Here is a 16,611-nt window from a genome sequence, read left to right as displayed (position 1 = left end):
AATTTTTCTATAGTTGATTTAGCATTAAATAACCCGAAAATGGTTGATATGTCGTAAAATAACCAAATAATCCAGATCGAAATTCGTTGTAATGCACTTTTTTTTATCAATTTCATTTACAAATGTTATTTAAAAAAAATTTTTTTTTTTTTTTTCAGAACCTTATGAAGAACCCAAATCCGTGAAAGTCGTCGATAAAGATTCTGAAAAATATCTGTATTCCATGGTCTGGAGCAGTCCTCCGGTGTCGCCAAAGATCTTCACTGTAAATTTCCTTTTACATTGATATTCTAAAATTGATGAAATGAAAATCAAAGCCAACGCGACTAACTAAACGATCGCCTAGGAAATCAACATTTGGGAGGGCATTAAAAATTCTGGAAAATCTTTGATGAAATTTAAAATGAAGTCTAACCTGATGGGTGCAGGGGGAGGAGAAGGTCAGTGCAGAATATTAGAAAGTGTGGAATTTGAAGGGACGTGTAGATAAAGCATAAGAATAATTAGATTATTTGCAATGAAGCAATGACGTTAAAAGTGAAATGTTACGGTTTGAGACTTGTTGAAAATATAATTTCATGTTCTTGATGCTAAAAATATTTTTTTGTTCTTGTCTAAAATTCCCCTTATATTAAAAAAAAAAAAATAAATAAAAAATAAAAATCTGTATGATGTACATACCCGTGATGAAATGAATGTATATTCCAAAAATTATGCGTCCTGGATATGATCTTAAACTATATTCAGTGGTGATGCCCCAGTTTGCAGGCTTTTGGGAGTATTGAGCCACCCTTTAATTACCATTGCTCCCAGGTCCACTCTGACCCGGAGTGGTAGTACCTGTTAGGGTCCCAACTATGGGTTAAATAGAAACAGACTTGAAAACAACAAATATATTCTATTAAAAAATATTTCTTCAAAATCTTTGGATTCAGCATTAAATAACCTGAAAAGGGTTGATATGCCATAAAACAAAACCAACCAAAAATCATGCAAATTGATCAAGTAGTTTTACTTTTAAATAAGAAATGATTTTATGAGAATCCGATAAGTGAATGTCTCTCCTGCCGTTTTGAAAAAAAAGTCTCAAAAAAACCAGGGAAGATAACTCAACCTTAATTTAAAACTTGCAAGATTAATGTTGCCAAATTGCCATTAATCACTTACAAATGATTTTCTTATAAAAATAAAATTACTTCATGCAATAGCGGTGAATTTTTTAATATATATATATTTTTTTTTTGTCAAAGGTACATGCATCATAAAGATTTTTCTTTATTTTTGTTTTTTAATATTTGGGGAATTCTGGCTGGATGAAAACCGATTTTGTTTGTTTTCTTGCTAAAAACTTTTTAGCAATCTGAGTACTGATAATTATTACTGGGTCATATCATACCCCTTCTTCCCTACAATGTCCAGTAAGTGACATCACCAAATTTGGTCATTCTGAGTCTTGGTTGGTCACTCGGTATCTGGCAGTCACTTTGGTGAAGGCCCTGGGTGTTGAAAGATCTTGTTAGATGAATCACCACTCTCTCCATGTTGTAAAAAAATCAAGAAGGCAGATTGTTACCAAAGTCTGTATCACTGGAGAATTTTCAAGCCAAAAGAAGAAAGAATAACACTTCAATAACTTTATCAAAAAAAAGGAACAATTATTTGTTGGAAAATTATACAAATCTAATTATTCACACGCCTAAACTTGGGCTTTTAATATTCATCTCTGAACTGCACTCTTTAGTCAAGTTTGGACGATTTTCAAGTTTTGCAATTTCAACTCTGTTCAAGGGCCAGTCTCAACAGTATGGAGTTGATGGGCAAGCATAGTAAATTCACTTGAGAATTAGAGGCATAGAATTCACTTATGCATTAACTTGTATTAAGAATTAGAGAGGCATAGAATTCAACTCATAATTTTGTATAATACATTATCAGTTATATTCTACAATTTCCACCTCTGCAGAATACAGTATCAGACCATGAGTGACCAATGGACTTTTAAGTCCATATTTCTCTTTTCTTCTATTTTTCATCTCTTCCTCTCCTTTTGGGCTGGTCCCCGAAATCACAAATGTGTTTCCTTCATTTGCATTAAACACAATGCTCGTTTGTTTAATTTGTTGTCAAAATCTCAATCACGGGAAAGGGTCCTTTGGGAAACAAATCAATTATCACTTTGGCTCGATGTGGCGCCTTTCTCACCCCTGACAAGCAATTTACCACTTGACATTTTTCAGGAAACTTGGTCAGTGACATTTCGTTTCAGATATCAGATAAGGCTCTAATATTTTGGATAAGACAATAATTAAAAAAAAAAAACGATCGCCAAATATTCCCCTGCTGCCATGACAAAACCATTCGTATTGGAAGATGTTTAACATACCTGAATAAAGGGCCGTTATATTTTTATCAAAACGTCAGCCAATTTTTATTTCACAAATTTTTGCAGACATTAATCTAACAAGGCTCTCTTTTCGTTAGCAGATTAATATTTTCGTTGCCCAAAAGATTTTCTTTGAGAAACAACGGAATATTTCTTTATCAATTCCTTTTTTGTGACTTCTACATGCATTTAACACACTTCAAACTTTATCTTTCTTTCCTTTCCTTTGTCTTTCTTTCTTTTTCTTTGTCTTTCTTTCTTTTTCTTTGTCTTTCTTTCTTTTTTTTTTTTTAAATTTCTTTTCCATTGTCTTAATCTTGACATTTGTCTTTGTAGCATATCAACTCTTTTTAATCTGTCAATATTTTTTTAATGGAAATCGCTTCAGACAAAGCATGAAGCAACTTGTTGTAAGGAGCTAAAAAATACTACTTCAAGTTCAAAAACTAGCCAACGATAAGTTTTAGATAGATAGATTCTGACCCAGAAAACAGCAGTTCTTCCTCCTTCGTCAAAAACATCGCTCATGGAATGTGAGGACTAAAGGACAAAATAAGGAAGTAAGAATTACGCCGTTGACAAAAGTAAACGCAAAACCCACTTTTTACTATTCTTTTCAATCTCATTTTTTTATATCAATGCGGATAATATCAAAATTAAAAATGTTTTATATTAATATGGATAATATTTAATAATGAAATTAAAATTTTTTTATTTTAATGCGATAATATTGAAATTAAAAATTTTTTATTTTAATCCGGATAATATTGAAGTTAAAAATTTTTTATTTTAATGCGGATGATATTGAAATTAAAAATTTTTTGTTTCAATGCAGATAATATTGAAATTAAAATTTTTTTATTTTAATGCGGATAATATTGAAATTAAAATTTTTTTATTTTAATGCGATAATATTGAAATTAAAATTTTATTTATATAAATTCTTATAATATTGAAATTAAATTTTTTTTATATTCTTAAAATATTGGAATTAAAATTTTTTATAAAAATAAATTTTTAAAATATTGAAATTAAAATTTTTTTATAAAAATTAATTCTTAAAATATTGAAATTAAATTCCTACTCTTGGCACACGTGTTGTAGCTGCACGTTTAACAGCATATTGAGAATGTGAAATCCTTTTCACTTGTCCTGATTTAATTCTCAAAACCAAGTCCATCGGATTAATGAATCTAAAAGATTTTAATCTACAAAAGTTGTAATCTCTACTAATAAATAATTTCATAGATTCATTATCCAATCCAGATTAACAGATTTCGATTTCAAGAGAAAAAAATGGATAACCCTTTTTGTTGATTTCTTTTTTTCCTCCCCAGGGTTATCAAGTTTTCTACAGAAAGGTGGGAGAATCAGACTTCAAAGTGTATAAATTAATCCAGTCGAACCATGTGAGCCTTAAAGATTTACCACCGGGTTTCGTCTATGAATTGAAGGTCAGATTGAATAAGATTGATGGATACTACGGCAAATTCAGCGCTACTGTTGATTTGAAAATACCAAGTAAGTCAGAACAGCAAATTAATCATTTCTTTCCCTCACTGCACAAGGGACAGGCATATGCACAAAATATTGAACAATGAAAAACGACTGTGACCACAATTTTTTAAATTTGATTTAAGACACATTCCCAACTGAAGTATTTACACAAGTGTATTAAAAACAGAAAGTGAAACGGCATTGTTTGTATTGGCAGCTTCCATCGTTGCTGCTTATTTGCAAAGTGTTTGGTGCTTCTCCATCATTCCACTACGATAAAGTCTGAATGTTAAGAAACAAAAAGGTGCTTATGCATCTGTTACTGCACTATTTTTTTTTTTATAGCATTTTTAAGTTAAATTCAATTCTTACGATATTTATAGGTTTTTTATTTTGTGTTTTCACCTAACAATCTAATAAAGATATAAAATTGTTAGGTGAAAGCACAGAACAGTTACAAAACCTCCTCTTCATGTTAAAAATGGCTTTCTAAATAACCTTGTTTCAGCACAGTAACGCAGATGCATAAATACCACAAAATAGCAACTAACCTGTATGATGTACTTCTATAGGAAAATGAATACTTGTCACAAAAAAAAATTCATCCGGTAGTTTTGTTTTAGAAAATAAACTCAATTTATCCCATTTTGATATGAATTAGTTTTATTCAACTTCGCTGGATGTATTCAATAATCCTACAAAAATATCATTATTTCATTCTTGTGCTGAATTCCCCCCCCCCTCCATATTAAAAAAATAAAAATCTGTATGATGTATGTATCTGTGATGTATCATATCCCAAAATCATATAAATTGATGAAATAGTTTTATTTTTGAATAAGAAAATAAAATTTTGAAAGTATTCAAGATGTGACTTTCTCCTGCAATTTTGTAAAATGAAAAAAAATTTTCAAATCATGGGGAGATAACTCAACAATATTTCAAACTTGCAAGAATGTGTTTTAATACTTACGCATTCTTATTAATGGCTTAAAAAATTATTTTCTTTATAAAAATAAAAATACTTGATCAATTTATGTAATATATTTTCGTTTCATCATCGTTACATACATCAGATTTTTATTTTTCGGGTGAATTCTGGACAGGAACCGATTATTTTCAAGTTTAACTGATAAATATAGGAATGCTTATTGAATTCAATAATTGTCATCTAAATAAATTATTAAAGTAAATAAAGTTCATTTTGTGCGAAAATCCTTTCCTCTACTTTATTTTAGCCATATAATCATGAAGTTGAGTTTCTTTTGTCTTGCTCTGAATTGATATTAAAATCATACTTTTTCTGTTAAAAAATTAAAACAAACTTTTTAATAACTTTAACGGATATGCAAAGAACTACATGAAGGTTAACTAAGTTGCATATTCTTTGAAAAATGAGCATCAATTTTTCATTTTTCCTTATTAGGTGATTGGTTTCATTTCACTTTTATGCTGAATCTTATTTATGCATAGTTTCTACGTTCTGCATAATTGCATGGAATTTAAGATGAAAACAGTGACTTTGTCGGCATATGTGCGAAAAGTGTCTACTAAACTCCTCTCTGAATATTTTGTCTACAAGTTGAAATTTGATATATAGGGTATTTGGGCCTGTAGCACACTTTCGATTTAGTTTTTATCTGCCAAAAATTGCTGCTAAGAGGTCAAAGGAAGAGGGGGGCACAGAGAACAAAACAGTTGACCATGGCAGGGTAAGTCAAGTAAACCATTACACCTGTTTTTATTTTTTCAAAATGAAACATTCATAGCTCAGTGATTTAATTTTTAATCTTTAGTATCCATTTGTCAGTAGCTCAGACCGTAATGATGCTGAAGAGATAAATTACGATTAAGGCTAGAATACTAAACATTCTGGTTTCAATTCTAGCAGATGATACCCAAGTCATATTTGTCTATAACTTTTGAAACCATTACTATATATTGGATAATAATCAAGAGAATGAGCTCTATAATAATAAAGAAATCTGTATGAATTAAAATATATTTATGCATATTTTACGACCGAGCATTGCCGCCGGATGACACGCTAGTAAACACACACGCACATACACATACATAAGTAACTTTGTGTGTGTGTGAGGAACGTCTCTGCCAAACTACTGTAAATTTTTGGTCTCTAGACTTGAAACTTAATATATATGTGATTTGGACCTGTGGAATAAATTTGATTTTGTTTTTTAGCTGGTAAAAATAGCTGCTAAGAGATCAAAATTGAAAACAAAATTTGAACTTGCCAGGCTTGATTAAACATGTACTTTCTACGCATGTGCAAATATACATTTATATAGTAACAAATAAGGCTCGAGAGCTTTGAGTTTGGATTCTAGCTGATGGCGCTCAAGTCATATTTTTCCTTTTTCTTTTTTTTTTTTTAAACGTTTGAAATTATTATGGCAAAGTTAAGCATCAAAAACTTTAACTACCGTATGCTGAATCTTTTCGAGATAAAATCTCTTGAGAAATACACTTTTTAAATATTTCAACATTAGCTAAAGAATAACAAGTTATCCAAAATTTTGGTCATATCAGATAATTTTACTTGATGTATATTTAAAAGTGTATATTTCTCAATAGATTTTATCTTGAAAAAATTCCTCGTAATAAGATTTAACAAAAATGAATGCCTACACAGAATTTTTTTTCTATTTTTTTTCTGTTTTTTTTTTTCCGTAAACTCATGCTTTAGTGACTTTGCCATCACTACTATACATTGGGTACAATATAATAATCACTAGAGAATTTGATTTATATTAATATATAATAAAGAATAAAGTTGTATTTCATAAACTCTTCTTAGGCTTTTAGCGATAGTAGGGTTGTAGTTTACTTCCCTTTCCTGTAGAGTAATGACCTTGATGACCTTAACATTGATTGTGTGCCTGTTTCTGGTTGGATCAAAAGGTCAAGTTCATTAGTGCTAATGCAAAAATAAGATTTCTTAAACTTATTTAGCAAGAGAATGCTTTCCCATGGGTTGTAAGGTAGACAATGTGCAGATCACATGTTTGAGTATGTAATACAGACGTGTCACAAGTGTTTGAGGTCTGCACTGCAAGATAGCAGAGCAAATACAAATGTAGTCTAATTTGTATACAATTTTGCTTTTAGGTTTGTCAAAAAAGAAGAGAAACATCTTTATTTTATTTATTTTATTTTATTTTTTTTTTTTTTTTTTACAACAATCAAATTTTGTACTTTTTTTTTCATTATTTCAGTTTTTATTGTCCGAGCTAGCACAGCTCAAACCAACGTCAATCTTGTGGCTATTGTCGTCCCGATTTGTATTGTCACGGTCATCCTTGGTACGATTCTCCTGATACTCTTCATTCGTCACAAAAGGTTGCAGCGTAGCTTTTTGGCTTACGCAAGCAGCCATTATGATCCACGTTCTGAACGAACCACATTCAATTCAGCAGAATATCTTGGTAAGTTAAACATCTTTTGATCTTAAATAATTATTGAGATATAGTTTTCATTTTTTTGCCTGTCAAATTGACACGTCCTTTCCACAGCAGATGCGGGTTACACATTGACCATGTCATGTACGAATGATTTTCTCCATGAAATTCTATCGTTTTTATCAGTTTCAATGTCTTTTGTGGCAGTCAACTCATGTCTTTTCTTACCTACTTTTTCCTCGATTACCCTCAGCTGAGATGTGTATAAATTCATCCATTTAAAGCTCCGTTCAACATGCCAATACTACTACAAGCGGTTGCAATGCAGAGCTGACTCTAATTTTGACACCTTCAACTGAAACAACCGGGAGTTAGTCAAAATGAAACGCATCATCAAGATGCACAGCGCAAAGTCATTGAATCATAGCTACGTTGTTTTTCCGCTTCCCCTGAGCTCACCATTCACTTTTATGTAACATTGCACCTGGGACATAGTTGTTATAAACTTAACATCACATAGCTTCTTTCAATTTTCGCTTGTTAATGAAACTTAGTCCTTGTAGTGCTATGAACATGAATACGTTCACAATTGTTTTTGTTTGATTGTGTCAGCATTACAACAAAGGAATTCTCTCTCAAATAAAATGACAAGCCAAATAATAATGTTTTTTTTTTGTTTTTTTTGTTTTATATATATATACATATATATATATTAAAAGTGTTAATCGCTTTCCCATGGTTGAATGATAAACTCTCTGAATGGGAGTTCTGCTGAACCAGATTGAAACGCACAAATCTTATTGACACAGTCCGTCAGCCAAGAGACCCAACCTACCCGACAACCTTCAGAAAAACCAACTGCTCTATCAAACGTTCACCCCCCCCCCTCCCCCTTCTCTTTTTCCTTCTTCTGAATGAAGGCCCTGACTGCCTCTCCTTTCCATCAAGAAATTTTTCAACCCTGGTTGATAATTTGACCACTCAGAGGTTGATAAGAAGATATCATCCAGACGGTCTTCATCCATAGAAGTTTATCTGGAGGAAAAGTATGAAGCAAGTCAGTCCTAGTATGACTTTCCCATTTAACAAATTATTTTTATAAAGAAAATATCTCTTGGATGGCCAGACTCAGGCCAGAGATATTTTCAGTTCTCTCTGCCTCCTCTTCCTTTTAACAAGCATCACTGCAATGTCTGGCATTAATATGCATCAGTAAAACATACCGTGCAATGCATGTTTATGGTCCCTACGATCGAACTTAATTCACATCATCCCCTAGCATAGGTCATGTCGTCAGCATGACCAAGATAGAAAAATGCGATTCTGTTTTGCAGATTCCGTGTTATCATGACATGTACTTAATGCGACCCTTGTCAAAATCCATACTAGCTCACTTACTTGCTATTGACATAGCACTCCTTCATTATGTAATACTATGCTTTTTTTTCTCAAATATTTTTGTTCCAATCAAACTCTGAAGGAACGTATAGAGTTATGTCCCTTTTTTAAAATGGTGGCTATTTGAAAATCTCTCTCTCTCTCTCTCTCTCTCTCTCTATATATATATATATATATATATATATATATATATATGTATATATATATATCCACACATATTAGTGATCCAAGTGGGAGATAAAAAAAATTGAATGTGCAACCTTCCATTTCTTATAAGCGAACGTAGTTGCGTAAAACTTTTACAATCCTGTACTAACATTTTAATTCATTTCCCTTTTTTTGTGTATTTTCAGGTGAAGACGAAGATTCTCCTATGATAACGGGATTTTCCGATGACGAACCTTTAGTGATAGCGTAGAACGTTCTACACAGAGAGTGACAATGACAGAAACTGTTCCAAATACAGAAAGACATTCCTATCTTCTCAGCCCCGGTGGGCAGTGATGCTTTGTCTGGCATCGTTTTTCATTTTTTTTTTTTTTTTTTTTTTTTAATGATCTAATGTGATATTTTTGGGGAGGAGTTGTCTCTCCTGTGTACTTCTTCCTCTCCCCTTCCCCCTCTCAAGAAATCTGTGGAACCCCAAACTTTCATAAAAAACAAAAAAACAAAGAGTTGGGAATCTCAACCGCAGATCTTTGACATTTTTAGCCTCGACCTTGCTTTGATGACCTATCCTAACCCCTGTTCCCCTCCCCCACTTTCCAAAATGTCACTTTGCACTTGAGGCTGTTATATTTTTTTGTTTTATTACTAATTTTTTTTGTTTTACTTTTTCTTAACCTGTAAAATATTAACTAATCTGTATATTTTGTGGTAAAAGAGAATTATTTTGAATCTGTTACAAACTTATATAAGCGTCTTTTAACCGAGTTTTTTTTTTATGTTTTGTAAGTGTGAATGTAGTGTCAGCCGCAGGGTGGTGGGAAGTTTTAAATGCGTGTTAGTAGGTGATTAACGTTGACTCCATTTTGATTCTTGCTCTCTCTCTCTCAGACACACATTCATAAATGCATACACACAAGTACACACACACGTATAAATATGTAATGTAAAAAACAGAATGGGGGGAATGAAACAAACACAGGAAGAAAAAAAAACAAATAAGAGATTGACTGGTTTCATTTGGATTATCAAATGTCTTCTGCAAAAATGAATGTCTAAAATTGAGAAAAATGGTCAGCAAAAACAGGATGTTTTGGTATGTGTGTATTTGAAAAAATGTAACGCATGCAAAAAAGATGTAAATTGTAAAAAGGAATTTCACTTTTTTCCTGTGTTAAAATCTTTTTTACGCTCTGTAGATCTGACTAAAACTGGTCAATTTTTTTTTTTTCTGTCTGTTTCTTTCTATTCTGTATTTATAACATTTCCTTATGAAGTATGTATTTTATTCATATATATGTATGTAGGATTAAACGTTGATACTGCCAGTTTCAGAAAATATACACGCACATTCAGTCAGTTGGGCTAGGAATACCACACATTACCTTACCCGGCATAGTAAAATTCTTAGAGATAAAAAAAAAAAACAGCAAAGAAATAATGAAACAGTGAGTCCAATAGACCTTATTTCCCATATTTCATGAAACCGCTGGTATCAATGTTTAATTATCTTAACTGCATAGTATTACATATATCTTATGCCCATATAAACTTAATTGAGCATCTTGTTTCTATTCGTCCCAAACCATATATATATATATATATATATATATATATATATATAAAATTCCAACAAACTATAGCAGGTGAACAACTTGCTGCAATTATATTAATGACATTTTAGATATCTTGTCCTTATTAAAGACTTCATATATGTCTCTTCTGTTTTGCATTGAGCTCTTTTGGTTGTACATCATCTAATCAGTTTAAGATAATTTTTTTTAGTTTTTATTCAGCATTTCTTCAAAAATGATAAATTGGAGAGACTCAAGTGGGAGGAGGTTACTACATAGCAAAATATTAAAAACGTAATTTTACCTTTTCTCATCTTCATATTTGATTCATACCTCTGCCCCCCCTCCCTTCTTGAGAACAAGTATCCAATTTTAGAATTGAATCCTCTGCAGAAAGAAATGTAGCAGTTGACTTTCGAATTACTTTTGCTACTACTACTACTACTACTACTACTAATAATAATACCAAAAATAATATTATTTTTCAGTCAAGTGAACTGATCAAAATTCTACTACTTAGTGTAAAAAATAATTGTCAACTAAATATCCTTTAAATGAATGAAATGAATTCCATATTTAAGTCTATAACATCCTATCTTTTTTATCTTTATTTTTGGCAACCTGTATCATCAAACACTTCACAATTACTTTGTTTGCCTTATATATATATATATATATATATATATATAACGTCAGGATCTGTAAAAAGAAATCAGTGTTCAATCACAAATGTGAGAGCTTAAATACAAATTACTTATTTAAAAATTGTTACATATTTCAAAGAGATACCATGGTTTCATTGACATAGTTTTTCAAGTCTTTTAAATGGTAAAAGCTCAATCCACACCAATAAAACAAAGTTTCATTCTCTTCTTTGTGTAGTTTTTCAATAAATAATCTGTGTGTGTGTGTATATATATATATATATATATATATAATTTCGGATGATCTTTTCTTCCCTTTTTTTTTTTTTTTTTTTAAATGATATGTAAAGTGAAAACATACAAGCCTCATTTGATGCCGATTTGCCTCAACTTCGACAAGGGAGACAAAGTATATAAAAATTAATGTTTGTAGCAGCGAGATCTCATAATTCAGCCATAGATGTGCATCCAAGTTCACAGAATTTTTTTTGACAATACATCATTTCGCAACTGAATGTTTTTATTCGTTCGTTTTGGATTTTTTATGAAATTAGTTCAAATCTTTTCTTTTTTTTTTTTTAATCTTTAAGCAAAAAAACAGGATTGAAATAATCGTTTTTTAAATATTTTTGTTTTTATGAAATCAGTTCAAATCTTGTATTTTTTGAGACATTTTTAACATCAATTTTGATTTTAAAAATTGTTTTTAAAAAAAAAAAAAACAGGATTACAATAAAATATGCAAATTGATGGTGGAATTATGCAATGTCACATAAGCAAACAAAATATCAACTGTTATACTCTTCATTTGCCTTAATTGAAGGCATATCTATATAATACTATGCTTAATTGAAGGCATATCAAATTGGAGAGACTCAATTGGAGAGACTTAATTGAAGGCATATCTATATAATACTATGCTTAATTGAAGGCATATCTATATAATACTATGCTTAATTGAAGGCATATCTATATAATACTATGCTTAATTGAAGGCATATCTATATAATACTATGCTTAATTGAAGGCATATCTATATAATACTATGCTTAATTGAAGGCATATCTATATAATACTATGCTTAATTGAAGGCATATCTATATAATACTATGCTTAATTGAAGGCATATCTATATAATACTATGCTTAATTGAAGGCATATATATATAATACTATGCTTAATTGAAGGCATATATATATAATACTATGCTTAATTGAAGGCATATATATATAATACTATGCTTAATTGAAGGCATATCTATATAATACTATGCTTAATTGAAGGCATATCTATATAATACTATGCTTAATTGAAGGCATATATAGATAATACTATGCTTAATTGAAGGCATATATAGATAATACTATGCTTAATTGAAGGCATATCTAGATAATACTATGCTTAATTGAAGGCATATCTAGATAATACTATGCTTAATTGAAGGCATATCTATATAATACTATGCTTAATTGAAGGCATATCTATATAATACTATGCTTAATTGAAGGCATATCTATATAATACTATGCTTAATTGAAGGCATATCTATATAATACTTTGCTTAATTGAAGGCATATCTATATAATACTATTCTTAATTGAAGGCATATCTATATAATACTATTCTTAATTGAAGGCATATCTATATAATACTATTCTTAATTGAAGGCATATCTATATAATACTATGCTTAATTGAAGGCATATCTATATAATACTATGCTTAATTGAAGGCATATCTATATAATACTATGCTTAATTGAAGGCATATCTAGATAATACTATGCTTAATTGAAGGCATATCTAGATAATACTATGCTTAATTGAAGGCATATCTATATAATACTATGCTTAATTGAAGGCATATCTATATAATACTATTCTTAATTGAAGGCATATCTATATAATACTATGCTTAATTGAAGGCATATATATATAATACTATGCTTAATTGAAGGCATATCTATATAATACTATGCTTAATTGAAGGCATATATAGATAATACTATGCTTAATTGAAGGCATATCTAGATAATACTATGCTTAATTGAAGGCATATCTAGATAATACTATGCTTAATTGAAGGCATATCTATATAATACTATGCTTAATTGAAGGCATATCTATATAATACTATGCTTAATTGAAGGCATATCTATATAATACTATGCTTAATTGAAGGCATATCTATATAATACTATGCTTAATTGAAGGCATATCTATATAATACTATGCTTAATTGAAGGCATATCTATATAATACTATGCTTAATTGAAGGCATATATATATAATACTAAATTGAAGGCATATCTATATAATACTATTCTTAATTGAAGGCATATCTATATAATACTATGCTTAATTGAAGGCATATCTATATAATACTATGCTTAATTGAAGGCATATCTATATAATACTATGCTTAATTGAAGGCATATCTATATAATACTATGCTTAATTGAAGGCATATCTATATAATACTATGCTTAATTGAAGGCATATCTATATAATACTATGCTTAATTGAAGGCATATCTATATAATACTATGCTTAATTGAAGGCATATCTATATAATACTATGCTTAATTGAAGGCATATCTATATAATACTATGCTTAATTGAAGGCATATCTATATAATACTATGCTTAATTGAAGGCATATCTATATAATACTATGCTTAATTGAAGGCATATATATATAATACTAAATTGAAGGCATATCTATATAATACTATTCTTAATTGAAGGCATATCTATATAATACTATGCTTAATTGAAGGCATATCTATATAATACTATGCTTAATTGAAGGCATATCTATATAATACTATGCTTAATTGAAGGCATATCTATATAATACTATGCTTAATTGAAGGCATATCTATATAATACTATGCTTAATTGAAGGCATATCTATATAATACTATGCTTAATTGAAGGCATATCTATATAATACTATGCTTAATTGAAGGCATATCTATATAATACTATGCTTAATTGAAGGCATATCTATATAATACTATGCTTAATTGAAGGCATATCTATATAATACTATGCTTAATTGAAGGCATATCTATATAATACTATGCTTAATTGAAGGCATATATATATATATAATACTATGCTTAATTGAAGGCATATATATATATATAATACTATGCTTAATTGAAGGCATATATATATATATAATACTATGCTTAATTGAAGGCATATCTATATAATACTATGCTTGCGTGTACGTTATCACCTTTCGCCCATTTTTTTTTTTTAAATGAGATCATTCAATCGTAAAGATCAAAAGTAAAAAAAAAAGTAATTGCAAAATATCTGATGGCACTTGTGTCCATGGTTCAAGATTTTTCCTCAGTTGAAAATGAACTGTTCGAAAATAAATTAAGATGTCAAAAACAGGTGACACCCATTTTGTTTATTTAAACGATATTTAGCTGATAAGCATTAAAAAAAAAATTGAATTAAACTTTGTCTTAGTTTGAATAAAAAATCAATTTTAATTTCTAGAAATACAAACTTACATGCTTCCCCAATATTACTTGCGAGTCCGCTTTAATTTTTATTCTTCTTTTAACGCAATATTTGATTATAAAATGTGATCTATAAATACAGGAAGTTAAAAGCAGAGGTGCATGCTGGTTGTCTTTTTTTTTTTTTCGTTTATTTAATAGAATTTTAAAACTGAAATGTATTTCTTACACTTTTCTTAATTATGTTTAATATATCACTTATTAATCGATTTTATTTAACTTTCACAAATCATGTTTCTTCAGACACCTGATCAGATAAGTTTATAAATTGATTTTTGATTTTGATAGTATAAAATGTGTCATAAACAGGAAGTGTTGCTGCAGTTTCACAGTATTCTCAATTGTTAATCTGTTTTCTCTCTTTTTCTTCTCTTTTTTAAAACTTGATCTCGAAAAAACAGTTTTACAAATTTAAACAAATTTTTTTTTTTTTTTATAACGAGTTTCTGAATGTCTGTTATGACAAAATCTGGTTGATTGGAAAATTTCAGCGGAGATAACGCATTAGATGTGCACTGTGCTTGGTTTGTTGTCATGAAATGATCATAAAAACTTGCAAAATGTCTGTCAACATCAAGTAGTCAACAATCTAAATCAATTAGATATTATTTTACTGGAATTCTTTGATAGGAGTAATTTGCATATTTATTCAATTGCGGACTCCTATCCGTGGCGCAGTGGATAGAGGCTTTGAATCTCTACAGTTCCAGGTGAGCATTGTCTGAAGATAGCGGTTTCAATCCTATTCAAAGCCGGCCAAAGAATTAGTTGGCCAAGAACATGGTAAGACAACAACTATGGAAGGCAGTAATCACTGAGGATGCAGTTAAGAGACTCGACATTCCTATCCCGTTGCATTTAACCACCTAAAGAAGGCCAGAGGAATGGCCGAAACATGGTGAAATAACAATTCTTATGAAGATGAGGATAATAGTCTGCAAATAAATCGATTCATAGGAAACGGAAAAGTCACGACAAAACTTTTTTCGTCATCGAATTTGTTAAAATCAACACAAGCCATTTGTCTTTGCGAACATGGAAAGTCACCGCAGATATGAATGTGGATATTAATGGAAGGTTAAACCGAGAGGATCTTGTCAGGTTTTTTTTTTTTTCAAACTGCTTTGATACTTTGATTGAGTGTAAGACAAAAAAATAATGTGAGCACCCAAAAATCTGTATGTGTGTGAGAGAGAGAGAGGGAAAGGAGTAAGTGTATATTTTTTACAGCCCCCCCCCCTTCCGATAGCCCAATGTTTTCGATATCTACAGAACTAATTCTTAATTCGATACACAGCTAAAATAATACGGGAGAGGGTGGTGACTGAACTCGCTCTAACTTCACTTTCTAAACCAGTGCTTTTTTTTTTTTTTTAATTCCTCCCAAGACTTACCCATTTCCTTCTCCTCCAAGAAAATGAAAAGGAATATTCTTAAGAGGCAACCATTCAGTCTGTACGTTCAGCGTCCAAAGCGCAATTTTAAACTGACACAGACGAACTGATAAGACAAAACTACTGAGCAACAGATAGACCAGGCCTCACACAGATGTGAAGATGCATCTTTTTAACAAAAAAATTCATACCCCCACCCCTACCACAACTCCCCTCCAACCCCACCTCGCCCTCTTCCCAGAGTTTCTTGTAAAAAATGTGTATGGATTTTATTAAAGTACTATTTTCTAAAAAATGTTTCCAGTTGATCTTCAGCTGTTTTACATATCCTTTTTAAAGAAAAAAAAAAGACCCCTCCTCCCATTTAAAGTAAAAATAAATAAAAACCAGTTCCATGTTACTCCCCAATCCTCTTCACTTTTTCTTTGTACAAAAAAAAAAAAAAAAAGATTTGCATTTCAGGATTTTATTAATTTTATTTGTATCTCTTCTCAGAATATTTAAGTAAAAAATACTGAAGTTTTTTTTGAAAACTAAATTTATAAAATTGTTTGTTGTTAGCGTTTCTGTTGTCCGAGACAAGAAACAATTTGAATA

General features: G+C 30.3%; 1 protein-coding gene across 2 annotated transcripts in view; it reads left to right on the top strand.

Moving 5' to 3' along the window:
* Positions 1 to 10,289, top strand: part of LOC145249015 (sortilin-related receptor-like) — a 287,750-nt gene extending 277,461 nt beyond the window's left edge. For both annotated transcript variants that reach the window (XM_080110875.1, XM_080110874.1), the window contains 4 exons: positions 159 to 265; positions 3,721 to 3,904; positions 7,117 to 7,326; positions 9,051 to 10,289. In XM_080110875.1, coding sequence (XP_079967001.1) covers positions 159 to 265; positions 3,721 to 3,904; positions 7,117 to 7,326; positions 9,051 to 9,115 — 566 coding nt within the window. In that variant the 3' untranslated portion in view covers positions 9,116 to 10,289. The remainder of the gene's footprint in view (positions 1 to 158; positions 266 to 3,720; positions 3,905 to 7,116; positions 7,327 to 9,050) is intronic.
* Positions 10,290 to 16,611: the final 6,322 nt, after the last annotated feature.

Source organism: Euprymna scolopes, chromosome 27, assembly GCF_053919585.1.
Source record: "Euprymna scolopes isolate OS-2025 chromosome 27, ASM5391958v1, whole genome shotgun sequence".
NCBI classification, from domain to species: domain Eukaryota; kingdom Metazoa; phylum Mollusca; class Cephalopoda; order Sepiida; family Sepiolidae; genus Euprymna; species Euprymna scolopes.
Note: the sequence above shows the minus strand (reverse complement) of the source record. Positions and strands in the feature narration are given on the sequence as shown.